We start from the raw sequence: 22,188 nt of genomic DNA, 5'->3' as shown, positions 1-22,188 counted from the left end.
AATGAAACTGGAAGAAAGTGATAACTTATGTATAATTTTGTCATTAGTCTGTCACTTGTGGTTATGTGAACTATGAGAACCTTGATTTTGGGAGTGATAAAATACCTTGCCTTCATTGTAATACAAGTTCATTCTGTAATTATTGTATCATTGTAGAATAGTTATTTGGCTAGCTCAGTACAAACTGTAAGCTTTTATGTTGGGAGAGTAGAGAATGTTCCTGATACGCTGTTAAACTTTTCACAGAGATAATCTGAAAAACCAGCCCTTATCTAGGAGGGTGCAGGAGATGAAGGGCTTGTGGTAAAACCATCATCTGTAACAATTCTGTGTTATAATGGGTGCTATGATTGCTGAGACATTACTGGCTATACTCATAAGACAGGGAGGACAAGGGGGAATGGTTTTAAATGAAAAGAGGGGAGATTTAGATTAGAGGTTAGGATGAAATTCTTCACTCAGAGGGTGATGAGGCACTTGAACGGGTTGCCCAGGGAAGCTGTGGATGTCCCATCGCTGGAGGTGTTCAAGACCAGGTTGGATGAGGCCCTGGGCAACCTGATCTAGCGGGTGGCATCTGTGCCCATGGCAGGGGGTTGGAACTGGGTGATCTTTGAGGTCCCTTCCAACCCGAGCTGTTCTGTGATTCTATGACAGGACAGATGGTTATTGGATCAACTTCTTTCATTGCAGCTTTTACCAAGGGGTAAAAGGAGTGCTTTTGACACTTAGTCTTTCCCACTTTACCTAAGTTTCTATTACTTTACAGTATAACTATTATGTTCTTGTCATAGTTTAAAATATAATTTATTTAGGTTGTCTAGTTCAAGAACATATTTTTTTTAGCTCTGAGCTAAGAAGTCTAATTTTGAGTCTTGAAATATATTAATTCTGCTGTTTATGACTATTGGTAAGATTTTCTTCAGTGAACATAAAATAGTATTTCTCCTCTCATGGAATTTCCTAGTGTTTATGACTTCTGCATACCTATTTAGTACCTCTTCAATAACTTTCTTTGCTATCTGGCTTCTAATATTGGCTTAGATTATCGCTAATATATTATGGTAATTACTGTTAATCTTCCAGCAATCTTACTTCATGTGTAGGACCACATTTTCCTCTACATTTTTTTGTAGATCTAGATAACTATACGTTTATCCTGCTTGAAAGTTCAGTAAGATATTGAGTATTTGTTTGTATGACTTTCCAAAATATTTTTTAATTTTTTTAAATATTTTTACCGAACTTAATAAGCTATCCAGGCACGAAGTACTTTGCTTTTGAAAACTGGTAATGTGAGGTAATTGTAGTTTTCTAGTTTGCCTATCTCCAGAGTTTTCCATTTAATTCCAGATTTGGGGGTCTGTATATGCTATCTGTGAACGTGGCCAGGTTGCTCTAATAAAAAAAAAAAAAAAGTCATAAGAATGACTTTTGGCCTTGTTTGTTGGCATTTTAGGTCCTGTGGAAATATAGATTCATGCATACTTTCCTGAACTCTGCAAGGCTTTTCCGTCTGGTGTTTTTTTTTTTAATTTTATTTTATCAAAATGTCCTCTTAAAGCTTCTTGGCCAGGTTTTGCTTTCTTATCTGGTCACTTTCTGTGCCAACTCCTTGTCCCACCTGCACCTCACTTTCCCCCTGCTTCCCCTCTGAAGTGAAACTCTGTTGATGCAAGTCCTGCATACCTTCTTTATTCTAGCGCTGCTGCCCAGAACCTAGTAAAAGGATTCCCTCTTGGAGTGGCCGTCCCATCTGGATGGAGAAGATGGTGCTTTGCAGAGTGAAGGTTCCTCACACCTTTGCTGTTCACTCTTATACTCGTCCCACCATATGCCAGTATTGCAAACGGCTCCTCAAGGGCCTTTTTCGCCAAGGAATGCAGTGCAAAGGTAAATGTTTAATTTTCTGCCACAGCAATGAATTTCAGTAAAGGTCTTTTATTTATAACTTATTTAAACATACATTTTGATTGCTAGAAGCTTGTATACTGCAAAATAAAGCAGCATACATATTTGAAAATTGCATGTTTTTAAGAGTGTTACAGCACTCGTCCTTTTCATTTGAGTAGACTGCACATTCTATTTTCATTTTTATGAAAAATGAGATCTAATCACATGTAGACACTAATTTTAGGATAATTCTGAACTATTAATGAAAACAGGAAATCCTTTTCTTTGTTAAATCTCTTTCTTCTAGGCTCATCAATAAAGAGTTCAGAAGTTTTCACTGTATTGTTCTCATACAGGATAATGATTATTATATTTTCGAAAATTTCATAAAGATAGGTACCTTTACTGAATTAGCTTAGGTTCCATCAGTTGTATATTTTTTGTTTAGCATATGTAAAGATGCATGGCTTCAACTCTTAGACTCTTCCATGAAGTTCCCAGGATGTAATTAAGGCATTGCGATTTTCTTTTGACTCTTCATTACTGGATTGTACAGATCTGTTAGCTTTGCAGGAAAGAAAACTAGTGAAGAATCCTAAATATTAATATGAGAAGGACTTTTAATTTCTCATGTGAATTTGTCAAATGTGAGTACCAGAGGCTAACATATTGAAAGAGGTCACTTAGAGCGAAAACTGTAAGCTTATAGCTGTGTTAACTTTCTGTTGATTAAATATACTGCTGTTTTATATATGAAAGAGTAGTTTTATTTCCGTTTTCGTTTTTATTAATTTGCAGGTCTTTTAGTCTACTTGAAGTATGCATCCCTAACTGTTTGATTTTTTAATTGCTCTATCTCTTAGACACATGTAATAATGAAGCCTATAAAAGATGGTTTGCAGTTTTAACTTTTAAATGCTAGTGACCATACACAGCTGTTGTGATTGTATATACAGCTATGAACAACTGGGGTTACCACTTTTCAGTAAAGTGAATGACACTGGATAGAAAACTGTTAATATATAGAAAACAAGCCTAGAAAAATACTAAACTTACACACAGAACAGAAATAAGTATATTAATAGGCATTAATTTATGCAGTCGTATCCTATACATATTTTTAATATATTGGTAAATGATGTCGATCAAAATATTTTCATACTGCTTTGTCATACAAATTCTTAATGTTTCCCACTGACTTCCTTGCTAAGATTCTGAAAGCCTAGGGTCTTGCAGCAGTCTCCTGTTCTGGAGTGTCTCTAAGAGCCCTGCGTTTCTTAAATTCATCGAGGCTTGTACTTAGATTGTGAGATGATCTTTGGGATGCTAATGCTATATTTATATTAAATTAAATGTGCCCAGGAACATTCCTGGACACTGAGGTCAACTAGGACAAAATGATCTTTACTCACGCCCAAGTTATCTTAGCCTCCCAACCCTGAGTGGCTGTGTGTGGACGGCTTGTTGGGAACAATGTCATGGGATGCTCTAATTTATGAACTAGGTCTGGGAACTGTTTGGGATTGTGCTAGTGCCGTAGGCTAAAAGCATTTTAGGGATTGTGGCTGTTTACTAGACTAGAGTTGTGCTGCAGTACTCAAGAATTTTTCTGGACATTAAAAGTAAGTCAATCCTAATAAGTTAGTTTTTCTAGTTTCCTGGGAGGATCTGAAATTTTTCCGTTTCTTCCAGCCTGCTTCAGACTGGCGAAGTAACCGTATTCGATAATACGGACTGAAGACATTGCTACAGAAAGGATGATTTATTAGTCTTCTAGAATGCTTCCTCTTAGGCACTCAGAAGCTAAACCAGGTTGCAGCTGGCCGCAGGGTTTGGCTACTCAGCTACTAAAACAGGAAGGATAATGTCTTTTTTATTTGGGCTTACAGGGAAAGCATGATGAACTTTCTCTGGATAGAAGAAATGGGCTAAATTATTGCTTTGAAAACAGCTGTGGGGACACTAGGGAGCTTTAAAATTCATGATATGGATACACAGTTGAAAATTACAGTGATGCTGCTAGTAAAGGAAATTCCTGTAATGCTACTAACGTGTGCTGGACTGTTGAGTAGGCAGCATCTGATACCTCAAATGCAGAAATGGCACACATCCAAGTTATGTTCCATCTCCACATCAGGCCAGATCTGGACGTACAGTATTCTGTCAGCCCTGTGTCCAAGGAGATTTGGGCAGGCAGAAATGGAGCTTTATTGATGTCTGGCCAAATCTGTAGCCTGAATGATAGGAGAACTGAACTTTGGGATTTACTGCAAAGCGTACTTGCTCCACAGTATAGGAGTGTGATCCTAGGGGCTATGGTGGCTGCAAGTCTTAAGCAGCAGGTGGGGAAACATGATAGAGATGAGACATTTAAAACAAGTAGCAATGGAAAAATAGGGTGTGGAACAGATGAGAGGATGGGAAAAATTACATCATAATGGAAAAAAATAACTAGAGGGAAAGCTATAGAAGTAAAATCTTTTGTACTGGGAAGGGAAGTGCTGACATAATAAACAGTGGTTGGACAAATCATGAGACATCAGGACAAGATCATAAATTCTGGAAGTGATCTCATCAGTACTGTCTTCTGTTATGTGCATCTGGACTGAAGCTTGTGAAGGAAGTCGTGATTGTATGTTAGTGTCTGCTTGAAGAGGAGTAAAATCCTGGTATCTTGGGCTTATTTATCTTCTATTTTAGATTGCAGATTCAATTGTCACAAACGTTGTGCATCTAAAGTGCCTAAAGACTGTCTTGGAGAGGTGACTTTCAATGGAGGTAAGATGAGAAGCATGCTTTCAAACACTGACAGGTCTTTGGAGGCTTAACAAGATGCATCAGCTTTTGACGCCCTCGTTTTTGAATATTTTGCGTGCTTTTATTTTACCTTCCCAATTTTTTCACCTGAGATTGTTGACAATTAAAAGATTCACTGTAAAACTTATTTTGGTGGCTTTTAATTTCACTTGATCAGTCTTGGCAAGTACAGTATGCTTTGCTTGACTGTGATTGTTCATAGAAAATGAAAAATTGAGAAACTTTCTTAATGTCCAGAAATTAACACTTTTTATTCATTTTCTCATTGTTCACTGGAAACTGTTCATTGCAAACTGTGCCAGTGCTCAGTCACCTGCACAGTAAAAAAAAAAAAAAAAAAGTGTTCTGTGATGTTCATATAGAGCCTCCTGTGTTCCATTTTTTGTGTGCCCATTGCCTTTTGTCTTGTCCCTGGGCACCACTGAAAGGAGCCTGGCTCTGACCTTTGCACTCTCCCTTCAGGGATTCCTGTGCATTGACGAGATCCCCGAGCCTCCCTTTCTCCACAGTGAACAGGCCCAGCTCTTTCAGCCTCTCCTCATAGGAGAGATATTAACATACTGTAGAGAGCCCAGCAAAGTGGGGAAGAAATTTTGTTGATTTCCTTTTCTTCTTCAAAAGCTACGTAGACATGGTCATGGTGACCCTTCTTGAGCAGAAAGGTTGGACCAGATGAGCTCCAGAGGTCTCTCACAATCTCAACCGTTCTGGGATTGTGCTGCCCAAAATCTTGGGACTTGCAATTTTTATTTTTTGGGGGAATAAAAGTGGTAAATCCAGCAGATCACACCAAACTGCAGAGCCTGATTCAGAGGCCTGGGCAGCAGCCCTGTTTGCCATTGGGTCCGCTGTAATTGCACAGCATACCCTGTCGTTAGTGTTTGCCTTTTCCAGCTTCAGGGCTCTTGCCTGGGTCTTGAGACTGGTGGCCATAAACTATTATGTTGAGCTTGTTGCAGCAGCCTGTTTTCACCACCCTTGTGGTGCTAAGGTGTTAGGGTGTGTAATTTGGGAACTACGGTTTCAGACAATTTTTTCTCTTGTGGACTAAAGTCTGGGTTATTTTTTATTTTTTTCTTCTACTGTTAAATGGGGCTCTCAGACAAAAAACAAACAAAAAATAACAGAGAAAAACACAGACACAAACAAAAACAACAGAGGGCTGCGGATGAAAGTATTTATATCTTTTGGTTCTACGTTTTCAACTGTGCAAGTTGTAGAGCTTTAGGTAATTTTAAACTGCCAGCAGAGAGTCGGATGTGAACAAGACCTGTTATGCTTTTCTCTTCTACAGTACCACAGCACCCTCTTCTCTTTCTTTTGTTGTTATGGGCTACAAGGGCAGCAAGAGTAGAGTTTCTGTTGATGAAGAATTTGATCTGCATAGGCATTAGTTGCATGGATCGTCTTTAGCCATGAAGAGGTCACTTTGTACCAATCACTTGTGGAACAGAATTACTTAGTGAGATGTGGATGTAGACATTAAGGTTTTTGCTAAGATTCTTTCAATATGGCTGTTGTTTTGGTTGGCTTTCTCTTGCCCTGATATTAAGCAAAAGCAAATTGACAACGTTCATTATCATTTACATACAGAACATACAACGTTCTGTATCATTTAGCAAAAACTTGAGGATTTTGTATATTCATATTGTACTATTATGTTTACTTGCATAAATAGGAACTGGAGAAGATGATTTTTTTTAATTGTACATTTGAAATAATATCTGAATCCTGTATTGCTTCTAGAACCTGCTAGCCCAGGCCAGGATTTGGACATGCCAATGGAGGTTGATAGCAGTGAAATGAACAGTGATGGTAGTCGGGGTCTTGATGATACTGAGGAGCCCTCTCCTCCAGAGGACAAAATCTTCTTTATGGATCCATCTGACCTCGATGGAGACAAAGATGAGGAAGCTGTCAAAACCATCAGGTAAGTCATAAAGTGGATTTCAGTGCTCTGGATGCACTTTCCTCAATATTCAAAGTAAAACTTTGAATAAAACATTTCTGAGTAGTCCAGCTGTACTGCTTAATGTTTGTTTTCTTTTTTTTTTTACTTGAAACTGCTTTGTAAAGTTATCCTGTCCCAAGTAAATCTGAAAAATAAATAATGTAGTCTTTTCTAACTGGGAAAGTACCATACTATGACTGATATTCAAGAAATAAGCCAGCTTATTAAAGCATGGTAAAATGTATGCCTTAGGCTAACTCATGTCTTAAGGCTAAGACATGACTAAGATCTTCATGACTTCAGCCTAGGGGGGTCTAGAGACATCTTCCCCAGATAGGGTTGCTCAAAGCCCTGTCCAGCCTGCCTGTGAACACTACCAGTGATAGTTCCTTTGATCAAGTTTGGCCTCTTTACTTTCTGTGTTCTCATAAAATCATAGAACAGCTCAGGTTGGAAGGGACCTTGAAAGATCATCAGGTCCAACCTTTTTTTTTTGGGGGGGGTGGAAGAGAACCTAGATGAGATTATCTAGCACCCTATCCAATCGCATTTTGAAAACCTCCAGTGATGTGGATTCTACCATGTCACTGGGAAACTTCTTATTCTGAATAGTGTCATCCTGATTTTCTTAAGTCATTCTTAAAAACTGAAGAGTGGTTGTAGTAGGCCAAACAAAGGTCATTTTAGCCCAGTGTCTCATAAGAAATACATAAGGAAGAGCATAAGAACAGGAAGCACACGTAATGATACCTTTCCAGTTTTCAGTGATTTATAGCTCAAGGACTTCCTGAGTTGAAAGTAGCATCTTTTTTTGTGTTCCACCTCTAGGTAGGATTTTTCCGTGTAATTCTAACTGCATCTGAAGCAATTCAAGTTTTCAGCATGTTCAGCATCTTGTGGCATCCACTTGTACTGTATAACTGTGTGCCATCTTAAAGCATTCTTATGTTTTGGTTTGGAATTTGTCTTATGATTTTATGTGATTGCAAAGCTTTCTGCTAGCACCACATGTAGGAGCTGTGGTGCTAAGCAGGCAATGTGGTGGTACGTTCCACTCTGAATGCTATCAAAACCTGTTGTTTAACTAATGACTCAAAATGTTAGGCTGTCATATACTTGTCTGCAGGAAAGTTAATGAACATTGATAAAATTTTCTAGTATGATTTGAATTAACGCACTTCTGTTTGTTTTCATAAAGTGAAACTGTACTTTATTAGTGTAATATTATGAAATAATATAGTTGATGTAGGCAAGAGAAAGTAATAACAATGCCAGTGTTAATCATTTTTATGTTGGGCTAAGAATGAAGTGGTCAGTTAATTGTTTTGAGAGGATGATTTCTGTGGTCATCCCTATTCCACTGTGCTTCTTTTTGTCTTTCTGTAATGTCACTTAAGTACTGCAATACTTGCATTTGGACAGCCAGTGGGAGCTCAGATTTCATATCAATTTCATCTATCAATGAAGTAAGTTGGGAAGAGAAGGTGCCTGTTTTATACATTTAGCCAATAGTTCAAGTACCATTATAATTGCAGTACTGTTGTATTTTAATTTAAATATTAACTGTTCTTCTTTTTAGTCCCTCAACAAGCAATAATATTCCTCTCATGAGGGTTGTACAGTCCATCAAGCATACAAAGAGGAAGAGCAGTACAATGGTGAAGGAAGGATGGATGGTCCACTATACTAGTAGAGACAATCTGGTCAGTGACTTTGATTCTTCCTATATTAACTTCAATTATTTCTCTAAACCAGTGTATTTTATTTATCTAGATATACTGATTTGCGGTATCATCTGACATAATTTAGCAATTATGGTCATTATAAAGAATTCTGGTGCACCTGTAGTTTATTCACAATCCTTCATGTGGTGATTCAGAAGTACTTTACATTTTAGAAAGAGAAGCATCTCTGAACTGTCTCAAATGAATAGCATCTTTAAGATTTCAGCTTTCCCAAAACTGGAATAATTTGTTTACTTACACCTTCTTTCTGTTTGGAAGTTTTTTCAATTATATGAAAAGGTGAAAATTGTTATAAAATGACGAGTGCTGAAACAGTTAACCGTATTCTAATGATCAAGGTATTGAGTAAATGTAATATGTAGATATGGAAGCCCTTCATTCCTCTAGCATTAGTTCTATTTAAAAGTAAGCATTATTGAACACCATTTCCTCCCGCAGCCTGCTATTTCTCTTCATGTTAGATCTGTGGCTTGGCTGCATACCCTTGGGTATGCAAGCACCTTCCACAAGGACTGTGTTGGTTTGCAGCGCTACCAGTAATGATCTCTTACTTAAACCTCCTTCGGCAAGTTCCTTGTTCTTGTGTATTAAGGAGGAAGATAAGGAAGAGTAGCTGGTTGTCTAATGGGAGAGAGTGAATCTATTCATCTCAGTAGTTGAAAGAAAAATACGAAGTCAAGAAGTTCCCAGAGCTCATGACACCCAGTTTGTCACATTGAAACTGTTCATGAAAAGGAGCATCAACACCCTTGTATTCTTTGTCTCTGTGCAGGAGTCTGACAGAAGGGGACTTCAGGAATTTAGAGAGGCAAGGTTTATTTCAGTTGTGTTGAAATCAAGCTTAAAGGTGTGATACTAGTCAGCTCAGGTTACTGCAGTATTTTTACTTGTTTTGGTTGTCAACTAAACAGACCACCATAAGTGGTCTGTCAAAAGTGCCTTACAAACCAAGTCTTTAAAGTACAGTTTTCTAATAACCAGGTGTATTTATCACAAATCAAAGTAAATATCTACCATATTTCAGCCCAGCCTCCTTAATAAGCACAGATGTCAGCTGGCTATGAAATTAGGGTCAGGTGGTAGACAGAAGATGATTAGCTCTAACAGTATTCAGGGTAGACGTGATATTCAGATCTGATTTCATCTTTCAGTACAGTCAGTACATTTTTTCCGTGGATTCAGTGATCAGATTGTACACCTTACCTTAGTTTGATATTTTTCATCTGTCCATTTGGCTGCAACCTAGGTGATATCTACCAAAAAGGCGGTGCAAATGAAATAGAGTATTCTGTTCCAAAGCAAGGTACCTTCAGCCAAGCAAGATTTGAGAGAGCTTCCTAATGGGAGGAAGCTTTTGTATTAAGCATTACAACATCAGCTATTTTCATTGGTCACTCTGCTCTCAGCAATGTTAGACTATTTCTTATTTCTGAAATGACTTTAGCTTTCCATCGGTTCCAAAGATGTTCATTTTACCAACCTGTTCCATAAGCGTTCTTCTCCCCAGGTCTTCCCTGACTAATGTTTCAAAAAAAAACCCCATATATGTCAAAAGAATGGGTTCGCCCTTATGCTTTCACCCGGCTTCTATTCAGTGCTGGCTTGGAATTCCATTGGGTTCTGTTCATCTCCAAGTTTTCTTGGCTGAACTCCTACGAGTGCTGTTAGCTTCACCATGATTTAAGCTCTGCATTTGGTATTAATGAGGGTATAAAGTTTCTAAGTGTTGTAATTGTAGGCCAGAGCTAGGGGTCTTTGATTTTTCTTGCAGAAAAAAATGTTTTTAACTATATGAGCATGGTGCAAGCAAAGTAAGTTAGATCCATATGGCCACATTAGCTTTCACATGCTTTTCTGTTTTGAGGAATGTTCCTATGCTTAAGGTTATTGGACAGTTATGTGCATCAAATTAAGCATATTGCTTTTTTTTGTGGAGAAGGTACTTCTCGTTGGTGGAGACTTCTAAAAAATGGCTATTTTAGTCTGTCTTGATTTTTGTTTTATTTTTTCCCCCAAGATATTTTGTCCACCTGAGTCTTGTAATCTGTCTTTCTTGCCACTGTGCACTTTTGACCTTCTAGAATTTTGTGTTGACAAAACAATTAAGGACTTAGTAGGCTTGCTCAGTCCTTAAACCCATGAGATGATGTTGTGAGGGCATGGAAGGAGAAAGCATGGCTCCCATAATTGTTACTAAATGAAAATAATGGAGGTTTTGTGAGTACATACACCTGGAGTGAAACCTGTGTAGGTAGGTGTTTCCTGTAGGAGATAACAACTGTTGTCACCACTGTCACAGTAAGGTAAGTTATATTTTTCTGGTTTGTGGAAATATTTCTGTGAGCCTCTTCTTGAGTTTTAAAAAATAATCATAAAAAACTGCATTTCCAAAGTATTTTTCATGTATCTAGCCTAAGATGCAACTGTAGATTAACTTTACTTGATTATCGTAGTTGTTTAAAGCATTTCTAGTTTAAATAATTGGATAAATGAAGTCCTGTCAGTGATTTATTCCTTTTTGTACTGTGCATTTTGTAGAGAAAAAGACATTACTGGAGACTGGACAGCAAATGCCTCACCCTGTTTCAAAATGAATCTGGAACAAAATATTACAAGGTACTTAATGATGAGTAATAACTGTGTTGCACTTGATTTACTCCAGGTGCTTTATGGACTTGAAATATGTCCTAGTGAATAGTATAATAAGTATTATCTCAATTTTCCTCATCTTTTTTTTTAATCAAAACTGTGACAGGTCAAATTTTGGCCAAAGCTTGTAAGTGGGAAGGACCAAGACTAACTCTCTGAAGCTGCTTGCAGCTCCTGTTTTAATCCTCTTGAGTATGTCTCTTCTTATGTTTTACATGTTCTGTTCTCCTGAATTGCCTTGCATATTGAGCTTTCTTCACAATTACTAGGCAATGTGTTTGGCTATGAGTCTACTTAAAGGCTAGGATTTTTGCATTCTGTAAGAAGTGTGTGAAAGTTTGCATGCTTAACTATTTTATTTCCTGGTTCCCAAAATGAAATTCCCAACTGTACAATTGAAAGTTACAAGTAAGATTTAGAGGAAAATCTACTGTGCAGCCTGGCATAAATGAAGCTGAGCAATGAGTATGTTATATTGCTAATATGTTAATGTGTTCAGTGGTGGAATATTCAGAAAATGTCTTGAAATGTATAAACAGGATTTTTCCCTTTCTTGTCTTACACCTTTAGGTGGGGGTCCAAATCTTGCAGCTTCTTCCCTTATAACATCTCTAAGATCAAGCCTTTTCTCTGTACGCCCAGCTAAACTTGCCCAGATCCTTTTCATCCCTATCTTGACCAATGCAGTCTCTTCTTCTCAGACCTCCCTGATACTTGTATTGCCCTGTGCGTTCAAAACACAGCTGGTAAAATATGTTCCTTGCTTGTTGCTCCGTCCTGTCTCTGCTTTTAGTTCTTTGACTTGCCCCTTTGCCCCCCTTTTTTACTGCTTGAATATCAGATTATTTGTCTTTGCTGTTAGAAAATTCAGTTGTTACCTCTATGTTTATTTGCTCTTCATCTGAATCAGCTGCTGTCTTTTAACCCCATAATGCCAGCCTGGTGTTCACCCGCTTGTTCACTACTCTTGCAAGTGACGTGCACCTCTACGCCTTTCCAAACATGTGGAATGTCCTTCTCCAACTAGTGTCAACTTACAACCGTTTTTTCCTGCAGATCTGTTCTCTGTACTGCTTCGTACCATGATCTTAAGCTGGCGAGGTAGAGGAGCTGAAAGAAGTTAAGATCTATATGAAACAGAATCTTTACCCAAAATGATTCAGATACATGAAGCAGTGCTTTTTGGCTAGCTTACATAACCACATCCTCTTCCTAATGTTGTCTTGTTTCACTTTTTTCCCTGTCATGTTCTTCTCTAGCTAAGCTGTATAAACTATAGGGGGTGGGAAATAGTCACTCTGTAGTTGCGCATCGCTCGTATGCCAGGGGTGGAGTGTGTCATGCTGAATATAAATGCAGGTTATGAAGAGAATGGTGACTGTATGGAAGGAACTGTGGTGGGGCTGACAGTCTCTCTAGGCATGTATACAGGAATTCAGAAAGCTCTGGGTGGGTAGTGGTTGTCCACAGTTTGACATTAGTTACAAAGCTTGTGGTTTTTTTTTTTTTGGTTTTGGCATTTTCATGCATGCGCTTTGATTTGTCTGCAAACACTTTAAGTTCTGAACATCAGTGTATTTAAGTATTATATGCATTTTCATTTTTTTTTTTAATCTTTAATATTTTTCTTCAGGAGATTCCACTTTCAGAAATTCTCCAGGTGACTCAGCCTCGAGATTTTTCAAACGTGGTGCAGGGCAGCAACCCATACTGTTTTGAGATCATCACTGACACGATGGTGTACTTTGTTGGCGAGAACAATGGCAGCAGTCATCACAGTCCTGTTCTTGCTGCCACCGGAGTTGGACTTGACGTAGCTCAGGGCTGGGAGAAAGCCATTCGTCAGGCTTTGATGCCAGTCACTCCTCAAGCTAGCGTTTGCACTGCTGCAGGACAAGGAAAAGATCACAGTAAGCAGGCAGACAAGGCACTATTACTCATATTCTGAAGCTGTAAATTACAGATTCCTTTTCAGAAAAGTTCTTATGAAGAATGGAATATTTTTGGCTATTCTCTGCTGAATTGGGTCCATAATCTTCCACCAGTTTCTAAGAAGTGACACTCAGGTTTGCGGAGGGTATATGGGCAAATCTCTTATCTGTTGTAGCAGCGAGTAGTAGTTAAGAATCGGATTTCTCCTATGAATGCACATTACAAAACCTTTATCACAGGAGCATTGAGAGTTCACACGTAGTTGCTGGTTGTAAAAAGGGACTATAGTTTAGATATTTCTAATATAAACTTCCATACGTATATTTATTTCAGATTATATATATGTATAAATTGGATGCTATTTGATATTGTCACCTATATTTAAAAAATAAAATTGCAAAATGTCTGTAGCTAAGGAGAAGGAAAGGAGTTAGTGCTGAACTGTAAATACCGCGAGTGATGGAAAGAACTTATGCTGAGCTGTGGGTACTAGTTTAAAAAAAAAATCTTCATATTGTGCCCCTGCTACCCTTTTTCTCTGGCGCAGGATCACATTCATTATCAAGGCTCCATGAAGCACACACTGTGCTCTTTCTCTTCAGACATCTCCTTGTTCCATGCAACAACATTCATGCGTGTTCTGTACAGGCATTTATGCTTTCATTCCTTAGTTTCCTTTCATCTTCCACCTACTCCTTAATCTCCTTTTCGTGATATATTTTTTTTTCTGGAGATCCTGAAATTAGTTTTGCTGTCTCTGGTATCTCATTCTGCATCAGCAACAGTTAAGAGCATGTGAAAGGTAATCTTAGGTAAAGGCACTTTTTAAAACGCAACCATGGTCTGCAGTGGTAAACTATGAAATGGTAGTCCTGGTATTTAATTATTGTGAAGAAACATTTGTAAGAAGGTATCTCAAACAGTCCGTGGACTTACGTGAAATGCCACTTCTGATAAGAAAATATTACTTTCAAACACATGTATACCTGTTCTTTAAAACCTAAAGCTTACTGTTGATGAGAGACTTGCAAACACAGTTGCAATTTGTAGTGTCAAAATATCCATGAGGCATGAGATAGTCAATTTATACCATGTTCTAGCCAGCAAGTAATTAGTAATGAGGATACTCTTCCAGTCTGACCCATTAGAAAGAATCCTTTCTGACCCTTTACCTGGTGTTTGGGATAGGATGTTGCTTTATAGGATGTTTCTGAGCTGAAATGGGAGCAGGGAGATTAAAGGCAGAGGAACAGTTCAGTCAGCTATTACGTGGTATAAATTTCATGCTGAATTCTGGCATTACTGTTTTCTTCAGAAATGTCAGCATTTCAGTCCTTACTCATGTGCGTTTTGGACACTTTGAAAAACTAGCTTGGAGTAAATTAATCTCTACCGAAAGTGAGGAAGCAGGTATTTTGTGTTCTGTAACCATTTGTGCAGAAGGGTTCAGCATGTTCTCTTAAACAGTTTCAAGAACCGTATCTTCATTTTTTTCTAGTTGACTTGTTTCAACCTTGCTGCAATTTGACCTTAGTAACTTTTTAATATGCCTTCATGTTTTTTTGTTTCTTTGTTTTCCCTTGTGCTCTGTGTTGTTATTACAATACAGACTTGACCATCTTCAAAATAGAGGGCAGTAATCACTAGACATATGCACAGCTGTAATTCCAATGAGTATTTCAGATGCAGTGTTCAGAGTGCCTTTGAGAACTACTATTTGTTGCTGTCTGAAGTCTGTAAATTCCTTCTTTGAGATAAGGTACAGGTGACAAAAATCAGATACATTTTTTTTTTGTTCTCTGAAATAGTGTTTCTAAAGCACAAAGCTCTTCTTAGGGTGATAAAGATTCTTTTCAAAGTACTAGTAAATCTGTAGTATATTCTGTATTCACCTCATATGTGAAGTTGTGCTTTTTTTCTTTTTTTTTTTTTTTTTGGAAATTAACATTCTAAGTAGTAGGTATCCATTTTCTGAGATGCTTGACCTCTATCTTGAAGTCAAAGGAAAAAGGTTCTTTCTGCCTTCATGCATCTCTTCTTGTCTGTGCATCCTAATGTTATTCCTGGAATGAAAATTTTGTCAACATCAGTTGCAGGCTGAAAAGAAATTGTACATCTTTTTCTGATGCTTTTACTTGCAAGTTATACTTCCAAGATATTCCCAGGATTGAAAGGCTTCTGTAGTTTATCCATGAAATACTTTGCTTACATTGTGGGTTTTACTGTTTTTTTTCCTAAATTATCAAGTCTTCTGTTACTTGTTTTGCTTGATTTATTTCCTTTTCTTATACATTAATTCTTAAAGCTATAGAAAATCTGTAACCACATTTATTTGACTACAAAGGATCTACTTGGTCCTCTTTTTTTTTTCTGTATTACTACCAAAATTCTTAGTAGTTTATTGAATTCTGATATGATTGCCACATCACTATTGCTTTTGATTCTTCAGCTCTGTATTTTGTACACACTCATACTGTTTCTATAATCATTGATATGACAGGAACGAACAGTTAATCCCAGCTAAATTCCCGGGGTTGTTCATCCAATCAATGTGTGAAATTTGAGTTTCCAAGTATGATGTTTTTGCAAAACATCAGTAAAAATCCTTTCACTATGACTGGGTTAGAAGGCAATAAAGGTCTTTTTTTTTTTTTTTCCCTTCTTACTATCAAAAGCCTAACATTTCTTATTTTGTTATATCTTTTTTATTACAGAAGAGTTATCCCTAAGCATCTCTGTTTCAAATTGCCAGGTCCAGGAGAATGTGGTGAGTCATATGCTTTGTAATAATAATGGTGTTCATTTACATGGGTATTTTAAAGTAATTGATAATAGTATCTGAAGGAGGAAGCAACACCCCAGGGTATTACAGCTACAGAAGTCTGTATTATATACCTAATGCGAAGTAATCTACTTACCTAGCACAGCTGGTTGGTTGTAATATATGTCCCTGTATATAGTGTGGTTAAATGGAACCACTCCAGGAAAGTTTCTTCTTTTTTTTCCACTCTATTCGGGGTAATGATGGTACCCTTTATGTAATTTGATGTAAAACTTAAGAACAGCTTAGCCAGTGCTAAGTAATATGCTCGTGAACGCTTTGATTATGCCTGATACTTGTGATTTCTTCTTCTCATGCCTTAGGATATCAGCTCTGTGTACCAAATATTTGCTGATGAAGTGCTGGGTTCCGGTCAGTTTGGTATAGTATATGGAGGTAAATTATATTACATTTCATTATGCATTTACTTAAGGTAGAGTGACTGCTTGATAAAAATTTTCATATTTGCTTAGCTGTATCTAGAATGCCTAGGTGAAGTTTATATTGTTAAAAGTTTTGTTTGTGTTACTGTGGTTTAGTCTTTGAGGTTTTATTTATAGTATTTGTTAGGTTTTTTTTGTATTTAGAGTTTTGTATTGCATCAAAATCAGTTTAGGAGTTTTGTGTTTTGACCACATTTAAAAAGCAATCTCAAGTCTGAATTCAGCCTGTGTTGGCTGTATTATACTGTGTAAGAAGTCATGTATTTAAAGAGGCTGTTGAGCTATTGAGGCTGTTGAGGCTATTATTTTTATAGATATCTGAGAAAAGTAGAAGACAGCAATTAGAAAAACATGCTTTAGTTTGTGCTTTTCACAGTACTTTATGCAGACAGTTTTATACAAATTTTTGTCAGCAGGAAAAAACGGAGGAATTCTTTGTCAAGAGTTTTCAGCTTTAGACTTTTTATGTAGTTTTATCACTTTTTTATTTAAAACTTCCCATTGCAACACATAATGTGTTTACAGTGTATAAGCATGACAAGAAGAAATATAAGAAATACGTTGTGTGAACTCTATTTCTTATTTTTTTTATATAAATACCATATATTGCATCTCTAATGTTGAGAAAACCACAAACTATAAATCTGTAAAGGAATAAAAAAGGACAACTAATGATTTAAAAGTGGGAAACTTTCTGTTTCTATCATGTTGTCTTTCTAGTCAGGAAATATTGTGGCTATGATTTTTCTGTGAGACAATATTGTAGTTAAATACTTTTTTCTATTACTTTAGTACTGTTTGATGGAAATGCAATTTGAGGGTCTAGTTTACATCATTCTTGAGAGGCCATGTTCCCCCTGTGTCCCACCTTGGATTTCCTAGAACATATTGTGAATTAATTTATGCTTCTTTTCTTATGAATAGAATGTACATAAATGCAAAGGGTAGTTCAATGCTTTCCTTTTACCTCTATATATACTTCCTAAACTGCATTTTAGATAAACCTCAGCTTGGTGTTTTTCATGATTCAATGAAATGACATACATAAATACTTATATAAAAAGCTTTTATCATTTTCAATCTTTTTCACTTAATGATGTCTCAAAACTTACAGGACGTGCACACACTCAGTTTCTTAAGATACAATCACAAGCTGAAAGAGCAAGAAAAGGGAATATGATCTTTTTTTTTTTTCTGGCTCTCCACAGCGCTTAACTGTTGCTGCTGTTTGGGGAAACTGCATCTGGTAACTTAGCATTGTCTTCTCCCCACCTTTATAAAATTACTGAAATAATAATAACAAAATCTGTCGTTGGAAGAAATACAAAAGTAACATAAAGTTGCTTCCATTGTTTTTTCCCCCTCACCCCATCCTCTTCTGGACAAACATTGCACTTTTACAAACTGTAAGTCAAAAAATTGTAGGATGCTAACATACAACTGGTGTTTCTTCTTGTGAGAATAGTTTCCCTCTGCTTTTTCTATTTAAGTTCATTTTGAAAGGTCTGAAAAATGGAGACTTACGGGGGGAAAAATTTTTGGCAGTTTCTAACTGATGTTAAACTCTCCCCTAAAAGGTAGTTTGACATCAGAAAAGGAATTTTCAGGCTGCCTTTCTGTTAATCTTTCTTCATGTTCTTTTAGCTTCTGTAGCTAAGTGTGTTGTTAGTTTAGTGTTCTTGTTTTATGTTCTCTTGCAACCTTGTGTTTGTCTTCTGATGGTATTTCTGCTATTTCTGTTTGGTAACCTTGTTAACCCTTCTGGTCCTTGAGTGATGTCTCCATTACTGCCTCACTTCCTCCAGTGGAGATGAGCCTGATTTTAAGCCTTTACTCATGATGACCTTTAAGGTAGGAATGTGAGCTGCTCCATGCAGCAGCCTTCAGGAGCAGCTCCTCTGCCCTGCCTAAGCCCTGGCCACCAGTACTGACTGCAGAGCAGCAGGTGAGGCCTGTCAGGGTCAGTGGTGAGGCATCACCAGGCTCTCCAAAGCCCTGCCCCTGGCTGTGATGGTAGAATCAGTCCCCTGTACTGCCTTGTGCTGTAGCTGTGTGCATCATCGCTTCTAAAATGGCCTCCAGACCTTTCACTGCGCAGATAACTGCTTTCTTTTTCCTTGGTACAGGTTCACTTTATCTGTATTAGTGTAGTATTAAATTATCAAGGTCTTTCACTGCGTGTTCCCATTAACCTCTCTGATTTGAATGTGAGAGAAAACGGTTTTAGTAGTTATGGGGAAGCTGAGTGAGCATTTACAGCTACCCAGATAGCCCTTGAAACATCATGTATATTGCAGGATGTTTCTTATTTAGCTGATGCAGGCTGCAGCAGGGATACTATCGGCATTATCAGTGCTTTATTTAAACTGTAAACTTCCAGAGCTTTTTGGTGACAACAGACCACCTCCTAGGTGTTAACCTTTTCTTCACATAATTACCCATAGTTCCTGCAGAATATTAGGTATAACTTTTGTGCACATGGAGCCCATAAAGGTATTTGCTGAAACCACCAGAGAAGACTTTTTTTTTTTTTACACAGAAGAGAGAAAAAATTCTCAAGTAGGTAGCACTTCATAATATATGAGTCCCTTGCACAAGGAAAACCTCTAACTAATACATCTAACGTCAATGTGTGTATCTGAGAGCAGCATTGTAACCAGTTTAAATTTATCTACAGCCCTCCTATTGAGGTTGATCGCTCCTGGTTACTCACATACCAGCTGCAGTTTTAAATACAAATATAGTGATATTGTACATTTGTACAAAATAGACCTGTTTCTCCAGAAAGGAATTTTTACTGTAATGTTTTATAGCTGTGAATTGTTTCTGCCTTTTGATGTCTGACATTGACTTTCTATTCAGGAAAACATAGGAAGACTGGAAGAGATGTAGCTATCAAGGTCATTGACAAGATGAGATTTCCAACTAAGCAGGAAAGTCAGCTTCGTAATGAAGTAGCCATTCTCCAGGTACCAAGATATTTTTGTATCGTTTTGGAGTTCGGGTCAAATCAGCTATTCCTAAGATTTTATAATGCATGTAGGTGCTCTAAATTGATATCTAAATCTGTATATGTGATTTCTTAGTCTTTTTGTAAGAGACAATCTTATTATTGGGGGAACTCATGACCGTTTGGTAGTGTTGATAACTTGGCGTTGGTATCTACTGCATATGGGGAAACCACTGAAGCCATGTAGTTTGTCTCCATGTTGTCTCCTTCAGGCAACAGGAAAATGTTTGTCTTTTTGCTAACGGCCACTCAGTCTAAGTGCTGTTTTCGCATGTCCTGCAGTCAAACTACAGAGAGTATCAACTTTAAAAATTAATCATTATAGATAATTTGTGTTAAAATAAATTAGTCTTAGTAGTGATAGGTGGCATGTTTCATGGGATGACGTGTATGTTTCAAGCTAATTTCTTGCCTCTGATATTTTTTTTTCATTTCTAACTCTCCACTTAGCTACTTCTTGATCTGTGGTACATTATTTCTGTGTAATTCAGAATATTTCATGCTGTTTTGTTTTAGTTCTGTACCTCTACTACTTTATTTTAGAATTTGCATCACCCTGGAATCGTGAACCTGGAATGTATGTTTGAAACCCCAGAACGGGTCTTTGTTGTGATGGAAAAGCTGCATGGTGATATGCTAGAGATGATTCTTTCCAGTGAGAAAAGTCGACTTCCAGAACGAATAACCAAGTTCATGGTCACTCAGGTTGGCATTCAGTCTTTTTTCCTTGAGAGGAAAGGCTAGATTTGTCTTTTAAATTATGTGAGAATGGAGTTTGGAGAAGGGGTTTTTGTGTAGTTGTGTAAGAGATAGTACAGGGGGGCTGTATATCTAACAGCAGTTGAATAAACGTGGAAAGAACTTTGAATGCTCTTTTTTTGTCCTTCTTTCCTAAGGCTTAACATTGTGGGTATCCAAAGATGCACATCAAAACTCAAAATATTCAAAAAGATAGATAGGGATGGGAAAAATAAATTTTAAAAGAAAATCAAAATGTTTCAGCGGGTTAAACCACAACACAAAACCATCAGTTCCATGTTTTTTTCCACATCAGTTTCAGCCTATTGATTGGAAAAAATAGTGCTTGCACAGTCTTCAAGAATTAACCCGTATATACTGTGTTGATACAAATTACTGAATTGCTCTATTTTGAATATATTCTTTCCTTTTTGAAGATACTTGTTGCTTTGAGGAATTTACACTTCAAGAATATTGTGCACTGTGATTTAAAACCAGAAAATGTACTACTAGCATCAGCAGAGCCATTCCCTCAAGTAAGTGAAGATTAAAAAAAGTACTTGTTTCCTGACTTTTTTTAGCGGGGGAGGGAGGATGAGATGGGGGTAGAAGTACACTTCAGAGATCAGCCAGAGATTTCTCAGTTTAAAATATACTTCTTTTGCAGGTAAAGCTGTGTGATTTTGGCTTTGCACGTATCATCGGTGAAAAATCTTTCAGGCGCTCTGTGGTGGGGACACCTGCGTATCTTGCCCCTGAAGTGCTCAGGAGTAAAGGTTACAACCGCTCTCTGGACATGTGGTCGGTTGGAGTAATTGTCTATGTGAGCCTTAGTGGTACATTCCCATTTAATGAAGATGAGGATATAAATGATCAGATTCAAAATGCAGCATTTATGTACCCACCAAATCCTTGGAAAGAAATTTCTAGTGAAGGTAAAGAAATGAACTTTATTATATATTTATGTGTAGACAATGCATTCAAATACTTAAACCACAAGATTTACTGAGACAGGAGTGCAAAAATTATTAATAGTTTGGTTTTTGCTGGCTATGCCTGAATGGCTAAATATAAGCTGGCATACATTTCTGCAAGATAAAATGTCAAATACCATGTTTTAGATCATATTCAGAGAAGGAGCCAACAGATTTAGCAAGAAAAAATGATGTAATAACTTAATAGCATGCATGGGGAGTTGGATCAATAACCCAAAACCACCCAGAAATCCCAATGGAAAGTTTAATCTTGCATGAGTCTTCAGTGAATACGTAAAACATACTTTATCTAAACTAATATATAATTATGGAAATTGTTCCAAGTTGAATCTGGAGTTTTAGTATTGTACATTAGTAAGCAAAGCAAAACCTGGATATAAATGTCAGATCTGAACAATCTAGAAGTTTACAAAGTTGGTCTTCAGACCTCTCTAATACCAGTTTTGTTGTTATTAATGTATATATGATTAATACAGGTAGATGTGAAAAAGACACATCATTATACAAATAGTGGAAGTACCTACATAATTTTGGAACATAGGATTATGCTCAAGCTTTGTTTAGACGCTTCTGAAAAGCTTTCAATGTTTCCATCAAAGGGGGAAAAATGCCAGCAACAAAAACCAGCTTACCCCATTCCTTATTTTGTGGTCTCGTTTAACATAAGCAAAGGTAAAAATAAAATTCAGGAGCTTGATTTGTTTTAAGAGTTCAGTAGGACACACACACACTTCACTTTCACTGTAACGTGTGAGTGATGATAGATGTGATTAGTATTTAAACAATGTAATTGTTCTGTTCCTCTTTGACAGCCATTGATTTAATAAACAATTTGCTTCAAGTGAAGATGAGGAAACGTTTCAGTGTTGACAAATCCCTTAGTCACCCGTGGTTACAGGTAAAATGATTTGCCTTTATCACTATGCTTATAGTGGGTGAATAACGATTTTTGGATTAAATCCTTCAAGTGCTTATCAAAACTATTTCTACTAATGCTTGTTGACAAACAACTCTGGAGGCTTGAGTACTTCTGTTTTTAGCTTAATATTTTCTGTGCTCCAGGATTGTGCCCATTTCTTAATGGTTTTGTTTTCAAGGAAAACTGTTCACCCTTCCTTGCCCTCCCTCCCCTTTCCTTGTTACTCCCTGCCTGATGCTAACAGACACTTTCACTTTTCTGATGCTTCTGAACGC

At 37.2% G+C, this 22,188-nt stretch overlaps 1 protein-coding gene across 2 annotated transcripts in view; it reads left to right on the top strand.

Annotated features, from left to right (window-relative positions):
• The window catches only part of PRKD3 (protein kinase D3), a 39,962-nt gene that overhangs the window by 14,059 nt on the left and 3,715 nt on the right, over positions 1-22,188 (top strand). For both annotated transcript variants that reach the window (XM_066993909.1, XM_066993910.1), the window contains 13 exons: positions 1,704-1,893; positions 4,594-4,671; positions 6,457-6,640; positions 8,241-8,364; positions 10,945-11,022; positions 12,689-12,965; positions 15,702-15,754; positions 16,132-16,204; positions 19,114-19,220; positions 19,805-19,966; positions 20,437-20,535; positions 20,667-20,934; positions 21,807-21,892. In XM_066993909.1, coding sequence (XP_066850010.1) covers positions 1,704-1,893; positions 4,594-4,671; positions 6,457-6,640; positions 8,241-8,364; positions 10,945-11,022; positions 12,689-12,965; positions 15,702-15,754; positions 16,132-16,204; positions 19,114-19,220; positions 19,805-19,966; positions 20,437-20,535; positions 20,667-20,934; positions 21,807-21,892 — 1,779 coding nt within the window. The remainder of the gene's footprint in view (positions 1-1,703; positions 1,894-4,593; positions 4,672-6,456; positions 6,641-8,240; positions 8,365-10,944; positions 11,023-12,688; positions 12,966-15,701; positions 15,755-16,131; positions 16,205-19,113; positions 19,221-19,804; positions 19,967-20,436; positions 20,536-20,666; positions 20,935-21,806; positions 21,893-22,188) is intronic.

This window comes from Anser cygnoides, chromosome 3 (assembly GCF_040182565.1).
Source record: "Anser cygnoides isolate HZ-2024a breed goose chromosome 3, Taihu_goose_T2T_genome, whole genome shotgun sequence".
NCBI lineage: Eukaryota > Metazoa > Chordata > Aves > Anseriformes > Anatidae > Anser > Anser cygnoides.
This window is presented reverse-complemented; position numbering and strand designations above follow the sequence as displayed.